General features: G+C 39.2%; 2 protein-coding genes across 3 annotated transcripts; one reads left to right on the top strand and one right to left on the bottom strand.

Moving 5' to 3' along the window:
• Positions 1-889: 889 nt before the first annotated feature.
• HAUS2 (HAUS augmin like complex subunit 2) lies at positions 890-13,497 on the bottom strand. The gene is made up of 6 exons (XM_012766560.3): positions 13,367-13,497; positions 8,400-8,492; positions 7,958-8,027; positions 6,570-6,702; positions 3,766-3,874; positions 890-1,387 (listed from the first exon to the last, which is right to left on the bottom strand). The coding sequence occupies exons 1-6, from the start codon at positions 13,457-13,459 to the stop codon at positions 1,196-1,198; spliced, it is 690 nt and encodes a 229-aa protein (XP_012622014.1). The 5' UTR covers positions 13,460-13,497; the 3' UTR covers positions 890-1,195.
• Positions 13,498-13,549: 52 nt separating this feature from the next.
• On the top strand, positions 13,550-18,559 carry LRRC57 (leucine rich repeat containing 57). Of its 2 annotated transcripts, XM_012766558.3 has the most exons (6): positions 13,550-13,640; positions 13,883-13,988; positions 14,095-14,233; positions 14,799-15,067; positions 17,003-17,188; positions 17,607-18,559. In XM_012766558.3, exons 2-6 carry the CDS (start codon positions 13,905-13,907, stop codon positions 17,646-17,648), a joined length of 720 nt encoding a protein of 239 aa, XP_012622012.1. In that variant the 5' UTR covers positions 13,550-13,640; positions 13,883-13,904; the 3' UTR covers positions 17,649-18,559. The 2 variants fall into 2 exon arrangements, with proteins under 2 accessions (XP_012622012.1, XP_020141566.1); XM_020285977.1 differs by lacking the exon at positions 13,550-13,640 and having other exon boundaries at positions 13,864-13,988.
• Positions 18,560-19,167: the final 608 nt, after the last annotated feature.

Here is a 19,167-nt window from a genome sequence, read left to right as displayed (position 1 = left end):
TCTTTTTATTTGTTCTACCTTTTTTCTTTCCTATTCCTAAGGCTGCCAGTGAACACCCTCAGGAATTGCTTAGTGTGTCAGGGTCCCCAAGACTACCCCCAGGTTGAATGATTTGCTAGGAAGAATCACAGAACTCAGCATATCACACTTGCAGTTATGAATTATTACAGCAAAAATAAAATAGAAAAGGGAAAAGGTACACAGGGGAAAACAGGCACAAGCTTCCAATGTCCTCTGCCAGTGAAGTCACACAGAATTTGCTTCATTCTGCCAGCACCTGAATTGTGACAACGTGTGAAATGTCTATCAGGGAAGCTTGTTAGAGATACAGTGCCCAGGGTTTTTACTGAGGGCTGGTCATATATGTAATTTCTACCTAGTATGTACCAAAATTCTAGACTCCCAGAAGGAAAGCAGGTGTTCACCACAAATCACATTGTACTAACAGCTTAGTCACAATGAACCACTCTTATCAGTGTGTAGAGGGAACCCTCCTGTTATGATAAAAGGATAAGTTTGGCCCCATATATCTCTCATGCTCATTGGCCATGTGATGCCTTCTGCCATGGCATGACTGTCACCAGACTCTGGTGCCATGTGTGCTGTTGGACTTCCTATCCTTTAGAACCATGAGCCAGATAAAACTTCCATTCTTTATAAATTATCTAGTCAGTTGTATTTTGTTATAGCAGCAGAAAATGGACTAAGACACATCCTGATATCTAAGTTCCCAGATGCACCAGCCAAGAACCAACCTTGTATGCAGACCTTTCAAAGGATGAGAAACCTGCTATGTTATTCTGTTCTGCAAACTCACTGACAATCCCACAGGAATAATCACCACAGACATTTTCAATTCAAGAAAACTCTTCTAATTCAGAAACATGCATTTTTTAAAAAGACAATAAAGAATTTACTGCTTAAGAAATGGTTAATTCACTTATGTTAATAGATCATCATAATTATATATAGTCTTGAGTAGCTTTACTGAAAAGTGAAATAAAAATATATGAAAAACAAAGAAAAAGTCATTTTGGTCTTAATGAACCTGAATCCTCCAATATAAAGAGGGCTCTTTCAGTATTGCTAGCAGCAAAGCCTATAAAATATGTCACAAGTGATTAGAAATAGACTTTATATATGACTATATATAATTAAGCAAAAATAAAATTGATGATCACTTGGCAATAACAGTTTAGACATGAACTTTAGAAGTAAAAGGTAAAGGAGGCATAATAATGTCATGTTTATGAAGATAATTTTCTTCAGCTAATATTTTGGGGATACAAGAAGAAACTTCATTTTGCTGTTTTCGCCACTTGAGTATATTCTCTGCTAGTTCTTCTGTCTCAGTCACCAAAACATCCATCTTTGCAAAAGCCTTGCTCTGTGACAGTTGAAAGAAAAACAGGAGAGAAATTATATGTCACTATTTTGTTATCATTAAATCACAAATTATTATGACACCAAATTTTTTTTTTTTTGAGGCAAAGTCTCGCTTTGTTGCCCAGGCTAGAGTGAGTGCCGTGGCGTCAGCCTAGCTCACAGCAACCTCAAACTCCTGGGCTCAAGCAATCCTCCTGCCTCAGCCTCCCAAGTAGCTGGGACTACAGGCATGCGCCACCATGCCCAGCTAATTTTTTCTATATATATGAGTTGGCCAATTAATTTCTTTCTATGTATAGTAGAGACAGAGTCTCGCTCTTGCTCAGGCTAGTTTCGAACTCCTGACCTCGAGCAATCCGCCCGCCTCGGCCTCCCAGAGTGCTAGGATTACAGGTGTGAGCCACTGTGCCCGACCTCTTTTTTTTTTTTTAAGACAGAATCTCTGTCATCCCAGCTAGAGTGCAGTGGTGTCCTCATAGCTCACTGCAACCTCCAACGCCTGGGCTCAAGTGATCCTCCTGCCTCAGCCTCCCAAGTAGCTAGGACTACAGGTGCACACCACAACACCCAGCCAATTTTTCTATTTTTTTTTTTTTTTTTTTTGAGACAGAGTCTCGCTTGTTGACCAGGCTAGAGTGAGTGCCGTGGCGTCAGCCTAGCTCACAGCAACCTCAAACTCCCGGGCTCAAGCAATCCTTCTGCCTCAGCCTCCCGAGTAGCTGGGACTACAGGCATGTGCCACTATGCCCGGCTAATTTTATATATATATTAGTTGGCCAATTAATTTCTTTCTATTTATAGTAGAGACGGGGTCTTGCTCTTGCTCAGGCTGGTTTCGAACTCCTGACCTCGAACAATCCGCCCACCTCAGCCTCCCAGAGAGCTAGGATTACAGGCGTGAGCCACCGCGCCCGGCAATTTTTCTATTTTAAGTAGAGACGCGGTCTCTCTTAGGCTGGTCTCGAACTCCTGACCTCAAGTGATCCTCCCACCTCGGCCTGCCAGAGTGTTAGGATTACAGGTGTGAGCCAGTGGGCCCCACCTTAGAAACTTTCATTACCTTGGATATAGTCCCTGTCGAAATAGTAGCTAAGTTCTAAAAATTTGTCTTCCACAATCTAAAAAAAAATCTATACAATCCTTTGTATTCCTATGCTTTAAATATTTTATCAGAATGACTGTAATTATTCTCCAAGTTTCTCTGACTTTGGTTTCTCTGTCTAGTCTTCTAACCCTGAGCTGATCCACCTTTAATGTGCATAGTAATCAGTTGAGGAACTTGTTAACATGTAGATTCTGATTCTGAACATCTAGACTGAATGAAGTCTGTAGATCTACATTTCTAACAAGCTTCCAAGTGATGCTGATGCTCTCTGCCCATATGTGGAATGGCAAGGCTCAATCTACTCTATCCAATATTTTCTCCATGATCAAGGTACAATTCTGATCAACTCACTCCTGTGTGCCCTTCACTAAAAAACAAAACAATTCAATGGCTCTCCAGTATCAGACAGTAAAGTCTAACATTCTTAGTCTGGTTTTCAAGGTGTTCCATAAAGTAGTCCTGAGTAATCTCCTCAATACCTTTAAGCATCAGCCAAAGTAGAGTGCCACTTTCTCCTCAAACTACCTGTGTTGACCTGTTGCTTTTGGTTAAACTATTTCTTCTGATGTACATTCAAATTTCACCCATTCTTTTAAGATTCAGCACACCACTAACTCCTATATAAAACTTTACTGAAGTCTTCCTACCCCTAATCTACTCCCCATACCTCTAAACTGGAAGTATTCCCTCCCTTATCTATGCTCAATAGATAGCACTCTGGGAGGCCGAGGTGGGAGGATCGCTTGAGCACAGGAGTTTGAGACCAGACTAAGCAAGAGTGAAACCCGTCTCTACTGAAAATAGAAAAATTAGCCAAACATTGTGGTGTGTACCTGTAGTCCCAGCTACTTGGGAGGCCGAGGCAGAAGGATCCCTTGAGCCCAGGAGTTTGAGGTTGCAGTGAGCTACGATAATGCCACTGTACTTTACCCAGAGTGAGACTCTGTCTCAAAAAAAAAAACCAAACAAAAACCAGAGAAATTGAACCTCATTCCTCTACCACCACTTCATATTAAAAAAGAACACATGGGACAGATTGCTTCAGTACTGGTATTATTCACAGCATATGATTTTTTGCTCTATTTTCACCAAAAGATAGATAGATGATTTGGAGTTGTTAGAGTGCTAGCTCATATCTCCAAGTAAATGAAAATTTGAAAAGAAAAAAAAATAAAAATTAGCTCATAATATTAGGCATCAAAAACTTAAACCAGGAGAGCACACTTATGAGATTCTAGTATAAAAGAAATAAAAATAGCTATATTAATACTCACCATTTTCTTTAGATTTGTATTTAAATGAGGGATATTTCTAATTGTTTCAAGATGGCTTTCTAATTTCTCAATGAAAGTCACAGCCAACTCCAACAAATGTACCAAATATCTGAAAGACAAAGAAGTCAACTATTTTTTTTTTGTGTTACCGCTCTTTTCATTTAATCAGGACTCCTAATTTGAGATAAGAGAATTACAATCAACCTAATGAGCCAATAAGAACCTTCCTGCATTCGTGAAAATATCAGTGATAAAAAATGTCCTTCTCTTTCACTTTAAGCAAGTCCGAACTTGTCATCCAAATAGAAAAATGGAAAGAAACAACACTAATCATATCTAGAACCCAACCTAATGTTAGATAAACCTCAGTGCTAATAATTTTCTCATGTAAGTAAAGGATACCATAAAACCTCATTCCCTAAATAAAACCTCATTCCATTTCAATCTACTTACTTTCAATAAAGAGTGAAGATAATAAGAGTAATGTACTTCATTGAAATAGTCTATTGGCCGGGCGCAGTGGCTCAAGCCTGTAATCCTAGCACTCTGGGAGGCCGAGGCGGGCGGATTGCTCGAGGTCAGGAGTTCGAAACCAGCCTGAGCAAGAGCAAGACCCCGTCTCTACTATAAATAGAAAGAAATTAATTGGCCAACTAACATATATATATATAAAATTAGCCGGGCATGGTGGCGCATGCCTGTAGTCCCAGCTACTCAGGAGGCTGAGGCAGAAGGATTGCTTGAGCCCAGGAGTTTGAGGTTGCTGTGAGCTAGGCTGACGCCACGGCACTCACTCTAGCCTGTGCAACAAAGTGAGACTCTGTCTCAAAAAAAAAAAAAAAAAAAGAAATAGTCTATCCATAAAGCTACTCTCAATCTTTTGGTTTACAAAATGCTTTAAAAATCATTACTCAATTGGGGGATGGACATGCTTAAAGCTCTTACTCGAGGGGGGAGGGGGGCACGGGCAATATAAGTAACCGTAACACTTGTACCCCTATAATACGCTAAAAAAAAAAATCATTACTCAATTTTCTTTAAGGTAGTATAATATATACATTAATGGTAATATACTGTATTAAATAGATACTGAATATAGTCACAAGAATGGGGTTTTTGTATATCTATTATTTTACTACAAAATAAAAAATCTGGGCTGGGTGCAGTGGCTCATGCCTACAATCCTAGCACCCTGTGAGGCTGACACAGGAGGATCACTTGAGATCAAGAGCAGCCTGAGCAAGAGTAAGACCCTGTCTCTACTAAAAAAAAAAAAAAAAAAATTAGCCGAGCAATTAAAAATAGAACAAAAATAATTAACCGGGGATGGTGGCAAGGGCCTGTAGTCCCAGTTACTTGGGAGGCTGAGACAGGAGGATCACTTGAGCCCAGGAGTTTGAGGCTGCTGTAAGCTATGCTGACACTATGGCACTGTAGCCCAGGCAACAGAGCAAGACTCCATTTAAAAAAAAAAAAAAATCTGACACATAAGAGAAGATACTGATTTGTTCAAGGTAAGCTAGTGAGGTACTGGTACAGAAAGTTAGCAATTAGATCCCCAGATCCTTGCTTATTTATTTTTATTATTAATTATTATTATTTTTTTTAGAGACAGGGTCTTGCTCTGTTGTCCAGGCTAGAATATAATGGTGTCGTCATAGCTCACTGCAGCCTTGAACTTCTGGGCTCAGCCTATCCTCCTGCTCAGGCTCCTGAGTAGCTAGAACTACAGGTATGCACCACCACACGTAGCTAATTTTTAAAAAATTTATTGTAGAGACAAGATCTCGCTATGTTCCCCAGGCTGGTCTTGAACTCCTGGCCTCAAGCAATCCTCCCACCTTGGTCTCTCAAAGCACTGGGCCTATTATGTATTATTAACAATAACCTACATCTTTAATTTGATATTTAAAATATTCCTATCAGAAAGAGAACAATAGAAATCATCTCATAGTCTATGGATTGGGAAACTTAGGCAAAAATTTAAATCATTTGCCGAAGGCTTTGAGCCATGTAAATAATACAGATGAAAAAGGAATCCAGTTTTTCCCTCCCTTGGTTGACATTGTTTTCATATGTCCCAGCTAAATCCCCCTCAACAGAATATTTAATTTACATATAGGCAATATTAACTCAACAATAAATTTACTTCTCAGAAAACAGTTTATACATAATAAAAATGATTTTTACCCACCTTGCTACATGTTATAGATCTAATTTCTTTCATTAAAGTGATAATTTATAATTCCCAAAACATAATGGTCAAAAGGAAGTTATTTCTTTTCACCACAGGCATAATTCTTTTTTTTTTTTTTTTAATTTCAACAGATTGGGGGTATAAGTATTTTTTGTTACATGGATGAATTATATAATGGTGAAGTAAGGGCTTTCAGTGTACTTGTTATCAGAATAGTATACATTGTACCAAACAGGTAATTTTTGATCCCTCAACCCCCTCCCAACCTCCCCTTTTCTTAGTTTCCAATGTCCACTATACCACTTTATGACAACATTTACCCATTATTTAGTCCCCACTTATAAGTGAGAACATGTGCTATTTGTTTTTCCATTCCTGAGATACTTCACTTAGGATAATGGTCTCCAGTTCTATCCAAGTAACAACTATAATTCTTTAAGAGCAAAGTATTTTCTTTCTGGCTTAATGTATCAACATTAATAATGTTAAAAAAATACAATGATTAATATATTGCTTCATGAATTGTGCTACCAAGTAACTGCTAATCTAAACAAAAATTACCCTCAGAAAACATGCATAACTGTTAATTTTTACTTTTCAGTCTAACCTGTGATAAATAGCTTCAATAGGTAAGTTTTCCTGGCACATGGGTTTCAACAGTCTTTGCCTGAGGGACCTCTTCTCTTTTAGCACTGCTTCCAAATGATTATTCATGCTTTGCAGAGTATGACACTTCTGAGCTACACAAACCAGAAACAGTAATTACAGTTAGCAATCAGAAAAGTTTTGGAATTATAATAATTTCTTCTTTGCTTTGGTTCAACACTATCAATGTCAAAACTTAATCCCATTGTTTCCCTTCCAAATATCTCCTCTTTGCAATCTTTAATACTAATACCAATTTCATTTTCAACTACTTTCAGCTGGGTATGGTAGCTCAAGCCTGTAATCCTAGCACTCTGGGAGGCAGAGGCGGGAGGATTGTTTGAGCTCAGGAGTTCGAGACCAGCCTGAGCAAGAGCAAGACTCCATCTCTACTAAAAACAGAAAGAAATTAGCTGGACAAAAATATATAGAAAAAAATCAGCTGGGCATGGTGGCACATGCCTGTAGTCCCAGCTACTTGGGAGGCTGAGGCAGCAGGATTGCTTGAGTCCAGGAGTGTGAGGTTGCTGTGAGCTAGGCTGACACCACGGCACTCTAGACTAGGCAACAGGGTGAGACTGTCTCAACAAAAATTTTTTTTTCAACTACTTTCTCTTACTTTTCCTACTGATAAAACTGAATGTAGTGCTAAATTTTTTTCTCTGTGTTTCTCAACTTTACCTTTTATTCAGTTTTCATAGCCAGAGCCATATAAGTCTTTTTTTCTATCCCTGCCTCTAATAGTCTACACTGGAACATTAAAAAAGAATCATTTTACAGCTATTTCCTTTTTTGAGACAGGGTCTCACTCTGTTGCCCAGGCTAGAGTGCAGTGGCATCATGACAGCTCACTACAACCTCACACTTCTGGGCTCAAGTGATGCTCCTGCCTCAGCCTCCCAAGTAGCTGGGACTAAAGGCACATGTCCACCATGCCCAGCTAATTTTTAAAATTTTTTATAAAGATAGGGTCTTGCTACTGCCAAGGTTGGTTTCAAACTCCTGATCTCAAGTGATCCCCTGGCCTTGGCCTATCAAAGTGCTAGGATTACAGGCATGAGCCACCATACCTGGCCCCTTTAGTCTCCTTTAATCTGGAAAGTTCCTCAACATTTCTTTGTCTTTCAAGTTCTCCTGACCTTAAGTAGCCAACATGGTCAATTTTTATACTATCTGCACTAGTCAAGTTAACAGAAATTCTATTGGAATGAAGAAATAAAACTTTGTTAGCTTTGGGGCAATACCTGGAAACACTATGGCATATCATAATTTTGCTGACTGGTGCTTACTTAGAATAATCCAAGAAAAAGTTGAAACTCCAATGATTACTCACTTAACCAAACCACTTACCCAAAAAGAAAGGATGAACAATATCTGCTGTATCCTTTGCTAGTTTCAGGAGTTCAATTTCCAGGTTTTTCTACATGAAAAACAAAGGTAAATAACATTTTGCTCACTCAAAAAGTATCCTGAAGTTAAAGTTTGGTAAAAATGGATAGTCTTTAATCCAGGAACATGCTACAAGGAGTATATTCCTTAAGTGAGATGGCAGGATGATTTGTTTAAGAGCTCAAAAGATTTACTGAAGCTTTTTATTTTGGTGTTCTTGCCCTACTGCTGCTATTGTTATTACTACTATTACTATTATTACTACTATTAACTACTATAAGTAAACATCTATCCAGCTATGTGCTAGACACTGTTTTAAGTTCAAGGGAACTGCTGTTTGAATTAGTAAAAATTTTTTTTTTTTTTACTAGAAGCAGAAAGTGAAAAATTCAACATAATTTACCTGGTAGATTTCAGCTTGAATATTTGTGATCTGCTGTAGTCTGGAGAAGTTCATAAAACAAGAAGCTGTTTTCTTAGATATATTTAACATCTCCTATTGGTAAATGAACAGGGAAAGTAGCAATTTGTCACAAAAAGTTTCTGTGTACACTGGAATAGCATGCCCACAGGTGTAAAATGAGACTATACAATATCCAACACTGTCCCTGAACATGAAGTACAGAGTAAAAACAGTAGCAATGTGTATTTCCTGTTTTTGGAACCTTCACTATCACAAATCCTTGCCCAAATAATTAAAAAATAAGAAAACAAACAAGACAATCATTTTATACTATTTTCCTAAGGTATTATACATAACAGATTTGCATTATTAATAGTTTATCAGAGGATTCAAAGGCTCTACCTTTCCAAGGACGCAGGCCTAGTTTCTCTGACCTCCCTTGGGCTAAAATCACTACCCCCACCACCATGGAATAATTTATCTGATTCATTAAATGATCTCAATTGTCTACAAGTCATTCAAAGTGTTTATGTTCACATTTTCACTCTCTTAAAGGAAAGTTTGTGTCCAAGCATAATTATTCTTTTAAAAAGGATACCCCTTTTTTATTCTTTCATTCTGTTTTTCTCTGTTATACTGCATTGTTAAATTGTAGGTTACCTCAGAATATGAATATTATCTTGTTTAGCCCTAGACTTCATCCATAATTTCCTATATCATCTTCTTTTTCTGGAATGTTAGGCCAGGAACTGGGAAACTATAGTCCATGAACTAAGCATAGTTAATTGCCTGTTTTTGTACAACCTGTGAGATATGACTGGTTTTTATATTTTCAAATTGTTGGGGGGGGGAAATTCAAAGAAAAACTTATACTTTAAGCCAGGCATGGTGGCTCACACCTGTAATCCTAGCACTATGGGTAGCTGAGGCCAGAGGATCGCTTGAGGTCAGGAGTTTGAGACCAGCCTGAGCAAGAGTGAGACCCTGTCTCTACTAAAAATAGAAAGAAAAAAAATGTTATAACATATGAAAATTAAGTGAAATTCAAATTTCAGGGTCCAGAAATAAAATTTAGTTGGAACAGAACATCTCTCATTCATTTACATAGTATCTCTGGCTGCTTTTACATTCAATCACCTATTTGAATAGCTGCAACCATATGGCCTGCAAAGCCTCAAATATTTACTATCTGGTCCTTCATAGCAGAAGTTTGCTGACTGAAGATAATCAATTTTATAAACACTAAGTTAGGCAATGGAAGATACAAGGATTAATTAAATCAGCTCTCTGCCCTCAAGTGGCTCATGATGGTTGGGAAGGAAAAGATAGAAAGAATAAAATATTATAAATGCTCAATAACTGTCAGTGTTAACATATATGTGAGAAGACGGGGGAAGATGTAGCCAGAAATGTAGTTTCCTACATAATCATAGATGATCTTGAGTCCTTCGCTCAACAATCATAATGCAAAAAACAAGCAACTGAACATTTTCTGGTGAAGAAGTAAAATGATAATATATAATACTTAATTTAGAAATTTAATGGGGGTAATATGAAAAATAAAACTAATGGAGAGCCAGGAGCTAGAGGGCAGAAGAAATAGGAAGTGATTTATCAATGAGTACAGGGATTTCTGATGACACTGTGTAATATATATATATATATATGAACTTGTAATTTGTGGCATCCTTTCTTCTTTTTTCTGTCCTTTCTTTTTCACACTGAATTCTAGCTGAGGGCAGTATGGCAGAGAAATTAACAGCACAGCCTGTCAAATGGGGAAGGGGCTGCAGAGGAGGTCAGGACACAGGTTGAGAAAACAGAACTAGTAGATTCTACGTTTTTTTGCAGGTCCAGATCCTTATCTTAATCCATTGGCAATAGAGGGGGCTTTGATTAAGACTCTATGACTTACTAAGGTTGCTGGAAAAATAGGATGTAAGGTCACTAAAGCAGCCCTAGGAGCAAAATCTAAAGCAAATACTTCATTATCCTACAAACAGTTAACCCTACCTTTCTTTCACTAAATCACTCTCCAATGAATAGATCAAAATAGAACAAAGTTTAAACAAGCTATGTATTCTAGAAGAGCTGTATGAAATCACAATTTTAGGCATCATTCTTAATTTTTAATGCACATGAATGATGTGTACTATGATGTGCAAGGATGGGCTGTTTTTGTTTTTGAGACAGAGTCTCGCTTTGTTGCCCAGGCTAGAGTGAGTGCCGTGGTGTCAGCCTAGCTCACAGCAACCTCAATCTCCTGGGCTCAAGCGATCCTCCTGCCTCAGCCTCCCAAGTAGCTGGGACTACAGGCATGCGCCACCATGCCCGACTAATTTTTTCTATATATATATTAGTTGGCCAATTAATTTCTTTCTATTTATAGTAGAGATGAGGTCTTGCTCTTGCTCAGGCTGGTTTTGAACTCCTGACCTCGAGCAATCCACCTGCCTCGGCCTCCCAGAGTGCTAGGATTACAGGCGTGAGCCACTGCACCCGGCCCAAGGATGGGCTGTTTAAAAGGATCACATGATTGTCATAACTAGGGTTAGGGATGAAAAAAAAAAAAAAAAAGGATCACATGACAAATCATTTGAAGCAATTAATGCTAAATTCTTCTAATAGAAATAGGTTTTCATATGTAAAGTTTGCTTAAAGTAAAATCAACCTACATGTTCATAAATAGTTTCCTCATTGGGACTAGCTGTACAATAAGATTATCAGAGAGTCTTAAGGAGCTATGAGTGGCAGATCTTAACTATAGTTAGAACAGGTAACTGTCTAATTAATGTTACTTGAGAGACAGTAGGAAGATATCCCTCAAGACTACCACTACCCTAAAAAAGAGCTTATTCATCAATGCCTAAAATTTTCTCACCAATGCCTTACTCCTTCAGTTTAAACATTTATATCTTCTACCAACACTCTCTAGAGGGATATTAAGTCCTATATATATATATATATTTTTTTTTTTTTTTAAGAGATAGGGTTTCACTCTATCACCCTTGCTGGAGTACAGTGTCCCCGATCATAGGTCACTGTAAGCTTGAATTCCTAGGCTCAAGCAGTTCTCCTGGGGCCAAGCGCTGGCTCCTGCCTGTAATCCTAGAACTCTGGGAGGCCCAGCGGTGGGAGGATTGCTTGAGGCCAGAAGTTCAAGACCAGCCTGAGCAAGAGTGAGAACCCTGTCTCTACTAAAAATAGAAAAATTTGCTGAACGTGATGGCAGGTGCCTGTAGTCCCAGCTACTGGGGAGGCTGAGGCAGGAGGATCTCTTGAGCCCAAGAGTCTGAGGTTCCAGTGAGCTATGATGATGCCATTAAACTCTACCCAAAGTGACAGACTCAGTCTCAAAACAAAACAAAACAAAACAAAACAAAAGCAATCCTCCTGCTTCAGCCTCCCTAGTGACTAGGACTACAGGCACATGCCACCATGCCTGGTTAATTTTTTAATTTTTTGTAAAGATACATCTTACCATATTGCCCAGGCTTGTCTCAAATTCCTGGCCTCATGCAATCCTCCCATCTCAGCCTCCCAAAGTACTGGGATTACAGGCCCAAATATGTTATAGTCTGAGTTTACCAAATTATTTTATAACAGGAGAACTGGACAATACAAGTGACAGAACTAGGTAACTTGGTAGAAAGAAAACAGAAGAGGGGTGAGGAAGGATTCAACTGGGGAGTGCTGTGGTCACCCCTAGAAAAGCCAGTCAACTAGGACCACCTGAACATCCCCACCCCCAACATGACACTGCGTCTTCAACATAAGTTTAAAATCTTTCAAGATAGTATCATAGTATCTTATCACAGTTCATCTTAAGAGATGACACATCTCATATAATGAGTATAGGAAAGGAAAAATTTTTAAAAAAGAGAAAAAATGTTTTAAAGAATTTAAAATAAATAATTTTTAAAAATTAAAAAAAAAGATGACACAATGTGTTAGAAAAGTGAGAGGGATAGAATCTAATTCTACTTCACTAGTTGAGTCACCATGGCAAGTTTTTTGCTCTTTAAGGTCTTAGTTTCTTAAATTAAAAAATACTGTAAGGCATTAGAAGTCTCTAATCATTCTTCTAAGTATAAAAAGTTATATATTTTATACAAATCTTCCATCATGTTCGTACTGCAGTTTTCTGCAGATGAGTTTATCTTTTAACTTTTCTCAGTTTCCTATGTAGTGAAATTCCTCAACTTCTTTACATGAAAATTTCTTTCCCTTAGTCTCAATACCCTGGACCCCACCTTCCCCATTCCCTTCTGTCACTTGCATTCCATTATTCCCTCACATGTTCAATTTCTCCCTCTTTGGCTCCTTACCCCTGGTCTATGAACATGGCCCTCCTGTCCAACCTAAACCTGCCACTCCTTGTGTTAATCTCTTTTCTCTCCTTCTCAAAATTACTCTCTCCCTCCATTCACGTTCCAAGGTCTTTTATGCCTTTTTCTCCAATACTTTTTTTTCCTTTAAAGATGCCAAAAAAAGAGCTGGTGCTCTTCTGTACCCTGGTGCTCTTCTGTACCCAGTGCCTTTCACCCCAAATATGCTTCAATCCTTCCCACAAACGAGCGTTGTCGGGAATGCTTGTTTTAATTACCTACCCATATTTCCCAACCCCGCCGCACACTACAATCTAGAGGCAGTATCACTGGATGAAAAAAAGCAGGGAAACACTGGTCTACCTTATCTCATACAAACGGGCCTGGGAAAATTTACCTACAGACACTCAAAACACAGTCTAATCTACACACCGTCTACTCAGATCCCTGTTTTCGAAGAACCCACGGCAGAACGGTCCCAAACTGTTGCCTAGAAGAGGCTCTATCCCCCTTTATTCCAGTACAGCCCTCAACAAGCGCCCTTACTCACACTCCCGTAGCCGGCCCCACCACCTCACAGCCATATTCTGTAGCCACGGTGGGCACCCCCTTGATGACGCCATCGCTGCCCCTACGCACCTGAGTGACTATCCCTGAAGCTACGAAGTGGCTCAACAGTAGCCCAGCACCGTTTGGCGCCGATGCCGGGTCCCAGGGGTTGGCAGAAGCCATGGCTCCAACACACCTCCCCGGACGGCGCCAAGAGTGAATGGAACGCAGGGCGAACGCGCGGCGCGGCTCGATGACGTCACAGGCCGTTCCCGCCCAGGCGGAAGCGCGGGGAGCGCATCTCCAGCTAGCGCTGGTCCGGAGTCTTCCCCTGCGGAGCCCTAAGTCAGCTGAGAGATAGGAGGTGAGTCTGGATTTCCCTGATCCTCCATAAGCTCCCAAGGCGCCTGTCCTTGGCTGCAAAAGCAGCAGGGCTTGGTGGTCGGGCTGTCTATTCGTCCCTTTCTTCCTTACCACTCTTGGGCTGGCCCCCAGGATCCAAGGATCGGCGGGAGATGACAGCTGGGGCAGGAGACCCAGCCGGGAGGCCGACGGGGTGGCTGTGTGCCTGGACTGGGCTGTGACAGCTGCGCTTCCTTCCTGCAGGGACGTGAGTGCCAGCGCTAGGATGGGAAACAGTGCCCTCCGCGCTCATGTGGAAACGGCGCAGAAAACTGGTGTCTTTCAGCTTAAGGACCGAGGACTGACCGAGGTGAGACTGGGAGGGACCCGACCAGGGAACTCTAAGGGACAGGGACGGCGGGGGCTGCGAAGTTAATCGGTGAGGGATTCTCCACTCTGTGAACTCCTTTCTCCAGTTCCCCTCAGAGTTGCAGAAGCTGACGAGCAATCTCAGGACCATCGACTTGTCCAACAACAAGATCGACTGCCTACCGCCTTTGCTGATAGGGAAGTTCATTCTCCTGAAGAGCCTCTCCCTGAACAACAACAAACTGAGTATGGCTTTTGCCTGAGAAGCTTTTGCTAGTGATCAGCTGTTACGAAGGGTGGTTTTCTCTTACCAGCTGATTGTTTTGTTGTTGGTGTTATGAAACCATTCAGAGGGCTCATAATACAGAATGTCAGAGTCCTTGAAGCTTCTACTTCTTGTAATTACATCTACAAGCCTCCTTGGGTGGTGTACTGATTGTTACTGGGTTAATTTGGACTTGGAAGGGAAGAACATTGTTGCGATGCGGTGTAAACAGAGCTACCTGATTTGGAAGGGGGGAAGGAACGGGAAGGGGAGGATCCTCCAAATCTCACAAAATTTCTGTTGGATTGTGCCTGGGCCCCTTTACAAAAGGTGCCCATTATATACATAAATGCTCTTCTACATTTTGATGGCACCCTCACCTTCTGAAGACTATGTTAGTAAAATGCAATACTTAAAAATTGCACATGTGGGAATTCTACCTATATTAACAAGAGGCAAAGTAGGCTGCCATATGTCTTTATAAACTTCATCAAAGGTATTTTAAGCTCTATCAGATTCAGGTTTCTAAAAAATTTTCTTTGCTAGCTGTTCTTCCTGAGGAGATATGCAATCTGAAAAAACTAGAGACGCTAAGCTTAAACAACAATCACCTGAGAGAGCTGCCATCTACCTTTGGCCAACTCTCTGCCCTCAAGACTCTGAGCCTCTCTGGGAACCAACTGGGAGCACTACCAACACAACTTTGTAGCCTACGGCACCTGGATGTGGTGGATCTCTCTAAGAACAAGATTCGAAGTATACCTGACATAGTAGGGGAACTGCAGGCCATCGAACTCAACCTCAACCAAAATCAGGTCTGGAGCTTAAGGTTTTTTTCTCCAATATATGTGTGGTTTATGGCCTCCTGATAACCTGTTTCCTAAACTGTCATCATGGAGCTAGGTATCAGAGTGTAGATGAGAGGTATATTCTATGGGCTGAACTAATTTCAAAGCCCAAAGTGCTATGGAGTTAGTTAGGACACTGGATGTATTAGTTGTGTAGCTGTTTGGGGGAGGGTGGGATAGGTAACAGGGTGAGATCATTCAAAAGTTAAATTACTGTCTCACAAATCTTGAAGATCATCCTCAAATATGCCCCTAATCATCTAGCGAGGAGCTATGTCAGGGATATAGCACGGAAATGAGGCTTAAGCTCAGGTTCTGAGAGTCAGACATCAGAGGTAATTCAGTTCTTTTTTTGTTTTACATCTTTGTTAAGTGTGTGTCCTGCTTTTGCTGAAAAACCTTAAGTGATAGACTTTCTGGAGATAGCCCATTTCATTGTTGCACAGCTTTAATTATAATATTTAAAATTTGTATCCATTACTTTGGAAGCTTTTTGGTTAATATGTATCTGTCTGGAAAAACAATCCAAAGATTGTTGGCTAAGCCTAAGGCACAAGTGATGAAACATTAAACATTGTTGAGATTGGGTAGCCTTTAGTTTTCCTTGTGTCTGCTTCTAGATCTTCGTGGTCCAATGCAGTAGCCACTAGCCACCTATGGTTATTATTGTTCTAGATTGTAGTGATATTAAATTGTGATGAAATTCAGCCAGTCTTGGAGGAGATTGGCTTCATCTTTCTCTTCAAGTGGATATTCCTGTATATTCTTGAGCTTTTTGGAAAAAAGTTGTGAATTAGTTAATAAGTGTCAGCTGAGGACTTATTCCACATTCACCTCTCCTGATGCCCTTAGTCAGTGGTTCTCAGACGATTGTGTGCATCAGAATAACCAGAAGAGCTTGTTTAAGGACATCACTGCATCCCTACCCTGAGTGTTTCTGATTCAGTAGCTCTGGGATGAGGTCTGATAATGTGCATTTCTAATAAGTTCCCAGGTGATGGTCTGAGATGATACCAGGCAGAAGCAATAGAATTTGGTGACATATAGCATTTAAAAGGCAAAAGAGGTGAGTCAAAGACAGTTGCTTGAGGGCCTAAAAGAACAGTGGTGCTACTGAGAAGGGATATGCTGATATGCCGAATTATTTATAGTGAATCATCTAAATGGAAATGTTTTGCTAAAAGTTGGGAACATAGGAGTAGAGATGAGTAGGTATGAATGTAGATACACACTTAGAGGTCATAACAGAAGTGATGGCTTTAAGAATGAATGTGCTTTCTAGGAGAAAATTTGGAGAGATCAAATATGAAGTATTAGGGACTGCTGCTTAAAAAATGTCCATAGAAACAATGGAAGCCAAAAATTAGGAATAATGTAAAAGATAGGAAGAAAAACCAAGTACTTATGCACAAGCAGAGTTTTAAGGAAGGGATAGGTGGTACAGTTAAATGCAATAGGGAATGAGGACAATGGATACCTGAATTTGGGACTAAAGGAGTAAAGTGGTATCTATGTATACATAAAGATTGACAGTAAATATACCAAAATGTTTATGGTAGTTATTTCTGGGTGGTGGATTACAGGTAAACTTTTTTCTTTAAATTTGTGTGATTCTCAAATTTTATATAATGAACATATAGTGCTTTTATTATCATAAAATTTTGTTTCCAAAAAGCCACTGGTGACCTTCATAAAAGCATTTTTTAAAAACAGTGGAGGAGTAGTAACAGAAGCTAGATAACAGAAGCTTCTGGAGTGAGTAGGTAGTGAGAAAATGGAGGCGGTAAAAGAAAGGAAAGTAGGACAAATAATCAAGTAAAGATTTTTAGTTTTGATGTACTAAAAAGTAACCATTATAGTGCTTATGCTTTTTCCTATTATTCTTTTGTTGTTGTTCAATAGATATCTCAGATCTCAGTAAAGATATCTTGCTGTCCTCGCCTTAAAGTTCTTCGCCTGGAAGAGAACTGTCTTGAGCTTAGCATGCTTCCACAGAGCATCCTCAGTGATTCCCAGATCTGTCTACTTGCTGTGGAAGGCAATCTTTTTGAAATAAAGAAACTTCGAGAACTGGAAGGCTATGAGAAGGTATGAATTAGTGTTCTGCATTTCTAGTCCCTACCCCAGAGAAGACAGTGGTGAAATAACCCACATGAATGCTTATAACTAACATCAACAGGATTTGTTCTTCCCCATTTTGGAAGTGGGTTCTTAAGAACCAGCCAAATGGTATTGTGCCAAGATGACTTTTTCTCTATATACAGCTTATTGTAAAGCATCTTTGTCTTTTGATGTGTTTCCTATTAAAATACAAAATTTTTTTTTAAAAATATGTGCTTTAAACTTGCATTTAAAACAGGTAGATTTTGTAGGAAATGAAGGATCATATCCAATAAAAGCCAAAATGGAAAAAATATATATATAAAAGGCTAAATAACAAATAGTATGGCTTATATTTATTTGCTCATACCAAAATACTACATATGTATTATTTCATGTTTTTTAGTACATGGAGAGGTTCACGGCCACCAAGAAGAAGTTTGCATGATGTTCTCCAGGACCATGGGAACCTCATAGGATACTGACTTGGATCCTCTGTTGGAATCTGGCTGAATCAAAGGATCCTATTGTTGTCAAGGATATCTGCAGTGAGGAGATGACACTCTAGGAGATTATATTTCACACAATGAATTGTTTCCTTTTCAGGGCTCTTCTCAAATAAGGAATCAGGAGATAGGAAGATTCCTCGATTTTGAGTCATGGATAGAGCAATGCACAAGGTTGATCTTCAAAACCATCATTAGTTTGGCTTTCAGAAACCAGTAGCTAGTTGCTATTTATACAGTGAGGGGTGCTGCCTGGTAACAGAATAGCTCCACAACACAGCTTGAGATTTTGTTTAGTTTCAATGTGTGAACATTTCATAAAGTCAGTTGCCGTTCCATCTCTGTGTTAACATTTCATATTTTTATGAAATTCAAATAATTTGTGAGAGGCTGCTATGGTTAATGTAAGGAGTTATGATTTTATTGCAGTTCATCATTCAATTGCAGTGTTTATACTTGGAATTTAGGACATACTTAAGTATGTGACTGTTTGTCTTGATTAAAAGTGTACTTTGTCAGAGAAGCACCAACATAACACTAAGATGTTTCCCAAGGCTGCAGTAGCAAATTCTTTACTATTGCAGGTGCCTTATTGGTAGAGGGCTCTTAAGAGCAAAAACTGTATATGCAACACTTGTAAGACAAAAGGGATTTTAATAATCAAGATTTTCCTGAAGCTTTGTTAGAAATATTATGTTTTATTTCTGGTAATCTTTCCCCCTTTTTGTATTTATAATACTACTAATCAAATTACCTATCAAGAAACCATTGCTATAATATTTTAAAACAACCTATGTTTATCAAGTTTATTCTCTGAATGAGAGCATATACTAAATAAAGAATTTTTAATGAACTTTGTCTGGAAGTAAGATTAATGCTTTTCAGGAAGAAGACAGGAGAACTTTAACCCATAAATAGCCCTTTGTTCTTTGAAAGTAAACTGATTAGGAAGAAATGTTTCATGTTCTTTTTCAGGTTGCATGAGTAGTGAAATGCCTTCATGCGACTGATGATAAACATTTTATGGTACTAGAACCATGCTTATTAAGGGAATCTGAAGGTACAAAGGTAGAGGATTTCATTTTTTTTTTAAATTTTCCTTTTTGTTTCATTTTGTAACCTGATACAAAGTAGAGGATTTCAGATTGTCACTGACATGAACATTTAGAAAGCTATCATTTTGGTCATTTTCTGAAGTTTTATCTTAGCAGAGGAGCTATTAATCATAACATCAACAGTTCTCAATAATAATTGTTAAACCAAGTTTATTCATTAAGTCAAGAGATCATAACAGGCCAGGAGCAGTGGCCCAAACCTGTAATCATAGCACTTTAGGAGGCTGAGGCAGGAGGATCACTTGAGGCTAGAAGTTTGAGACCAGCCTGGGAAATAGCAAGACCCTCTCTCTACAGAAATTGTTTAAAACAGTCGTGGTAGCATGCACCTGTAGTCACAGCTACT

Source organism: Microcebus murinus, chromosome 6 (genome assembly GCF_040939455.1).
Source record: "Microcebus murinus isolate Inina chromosome 6, M.murinus_Inina_mat1.0, whole genome shotgun sequence".
In the NCBI taxonomy this organism is placed as follows: Eukaryota; Metazoa; Chordata; class Mammalia; order Primates; family Cheirogaleidae; genus Microcebus; species Microcebus murinus.
Note: the sequence above shows the minus strand (reverse complement) of the source record. Positions and strands in the feature narration are given on the sequence as shown.

Coding starts and splice junctions, on each gene's coding strand:
- HAUS2 (XM_012766560.3), bottom strand. CDS start 13,459: ATGGCTTCTGCCAACCCCTGGGACCCGGCATCGGCGCCAAACGGTGCT. Junction 8,493..13,366: donor CTTCAGGGATAGTCACTCAG/GTGCGTAGGGGC, acceptor ATTTACCAATAG/GAGATGTTAAATATATCTAA. Junction 8,028..8,399: donor TTCAAGCTGAAATCTACCAG/GTAAATTATGTT, acceptor TTTTTCATGTAG/AAAAACCTGGAAATTGAACT.
- LRRC57 (XM_012766558.3), top strand. CDS start 13,905: ATGGGAAACAGTGCCCTCCGCGCTCATGTGGAAACGGCGCAGAAAACT. Junction 14,234..14,798: donor CCTGAACAACAACAAACTGA/GTATGGCTTTTG, acceptor TTTCTTTGCTAG/CTGTTCTTCCTGAGGAGATA. Junction 17,189..17,606: donor AACTGGAAGGCTATGAGAAG/GTATGAATTAGT, acceptor CATGTTTTTTAG/TACATGGAGAGGTTCACGGC.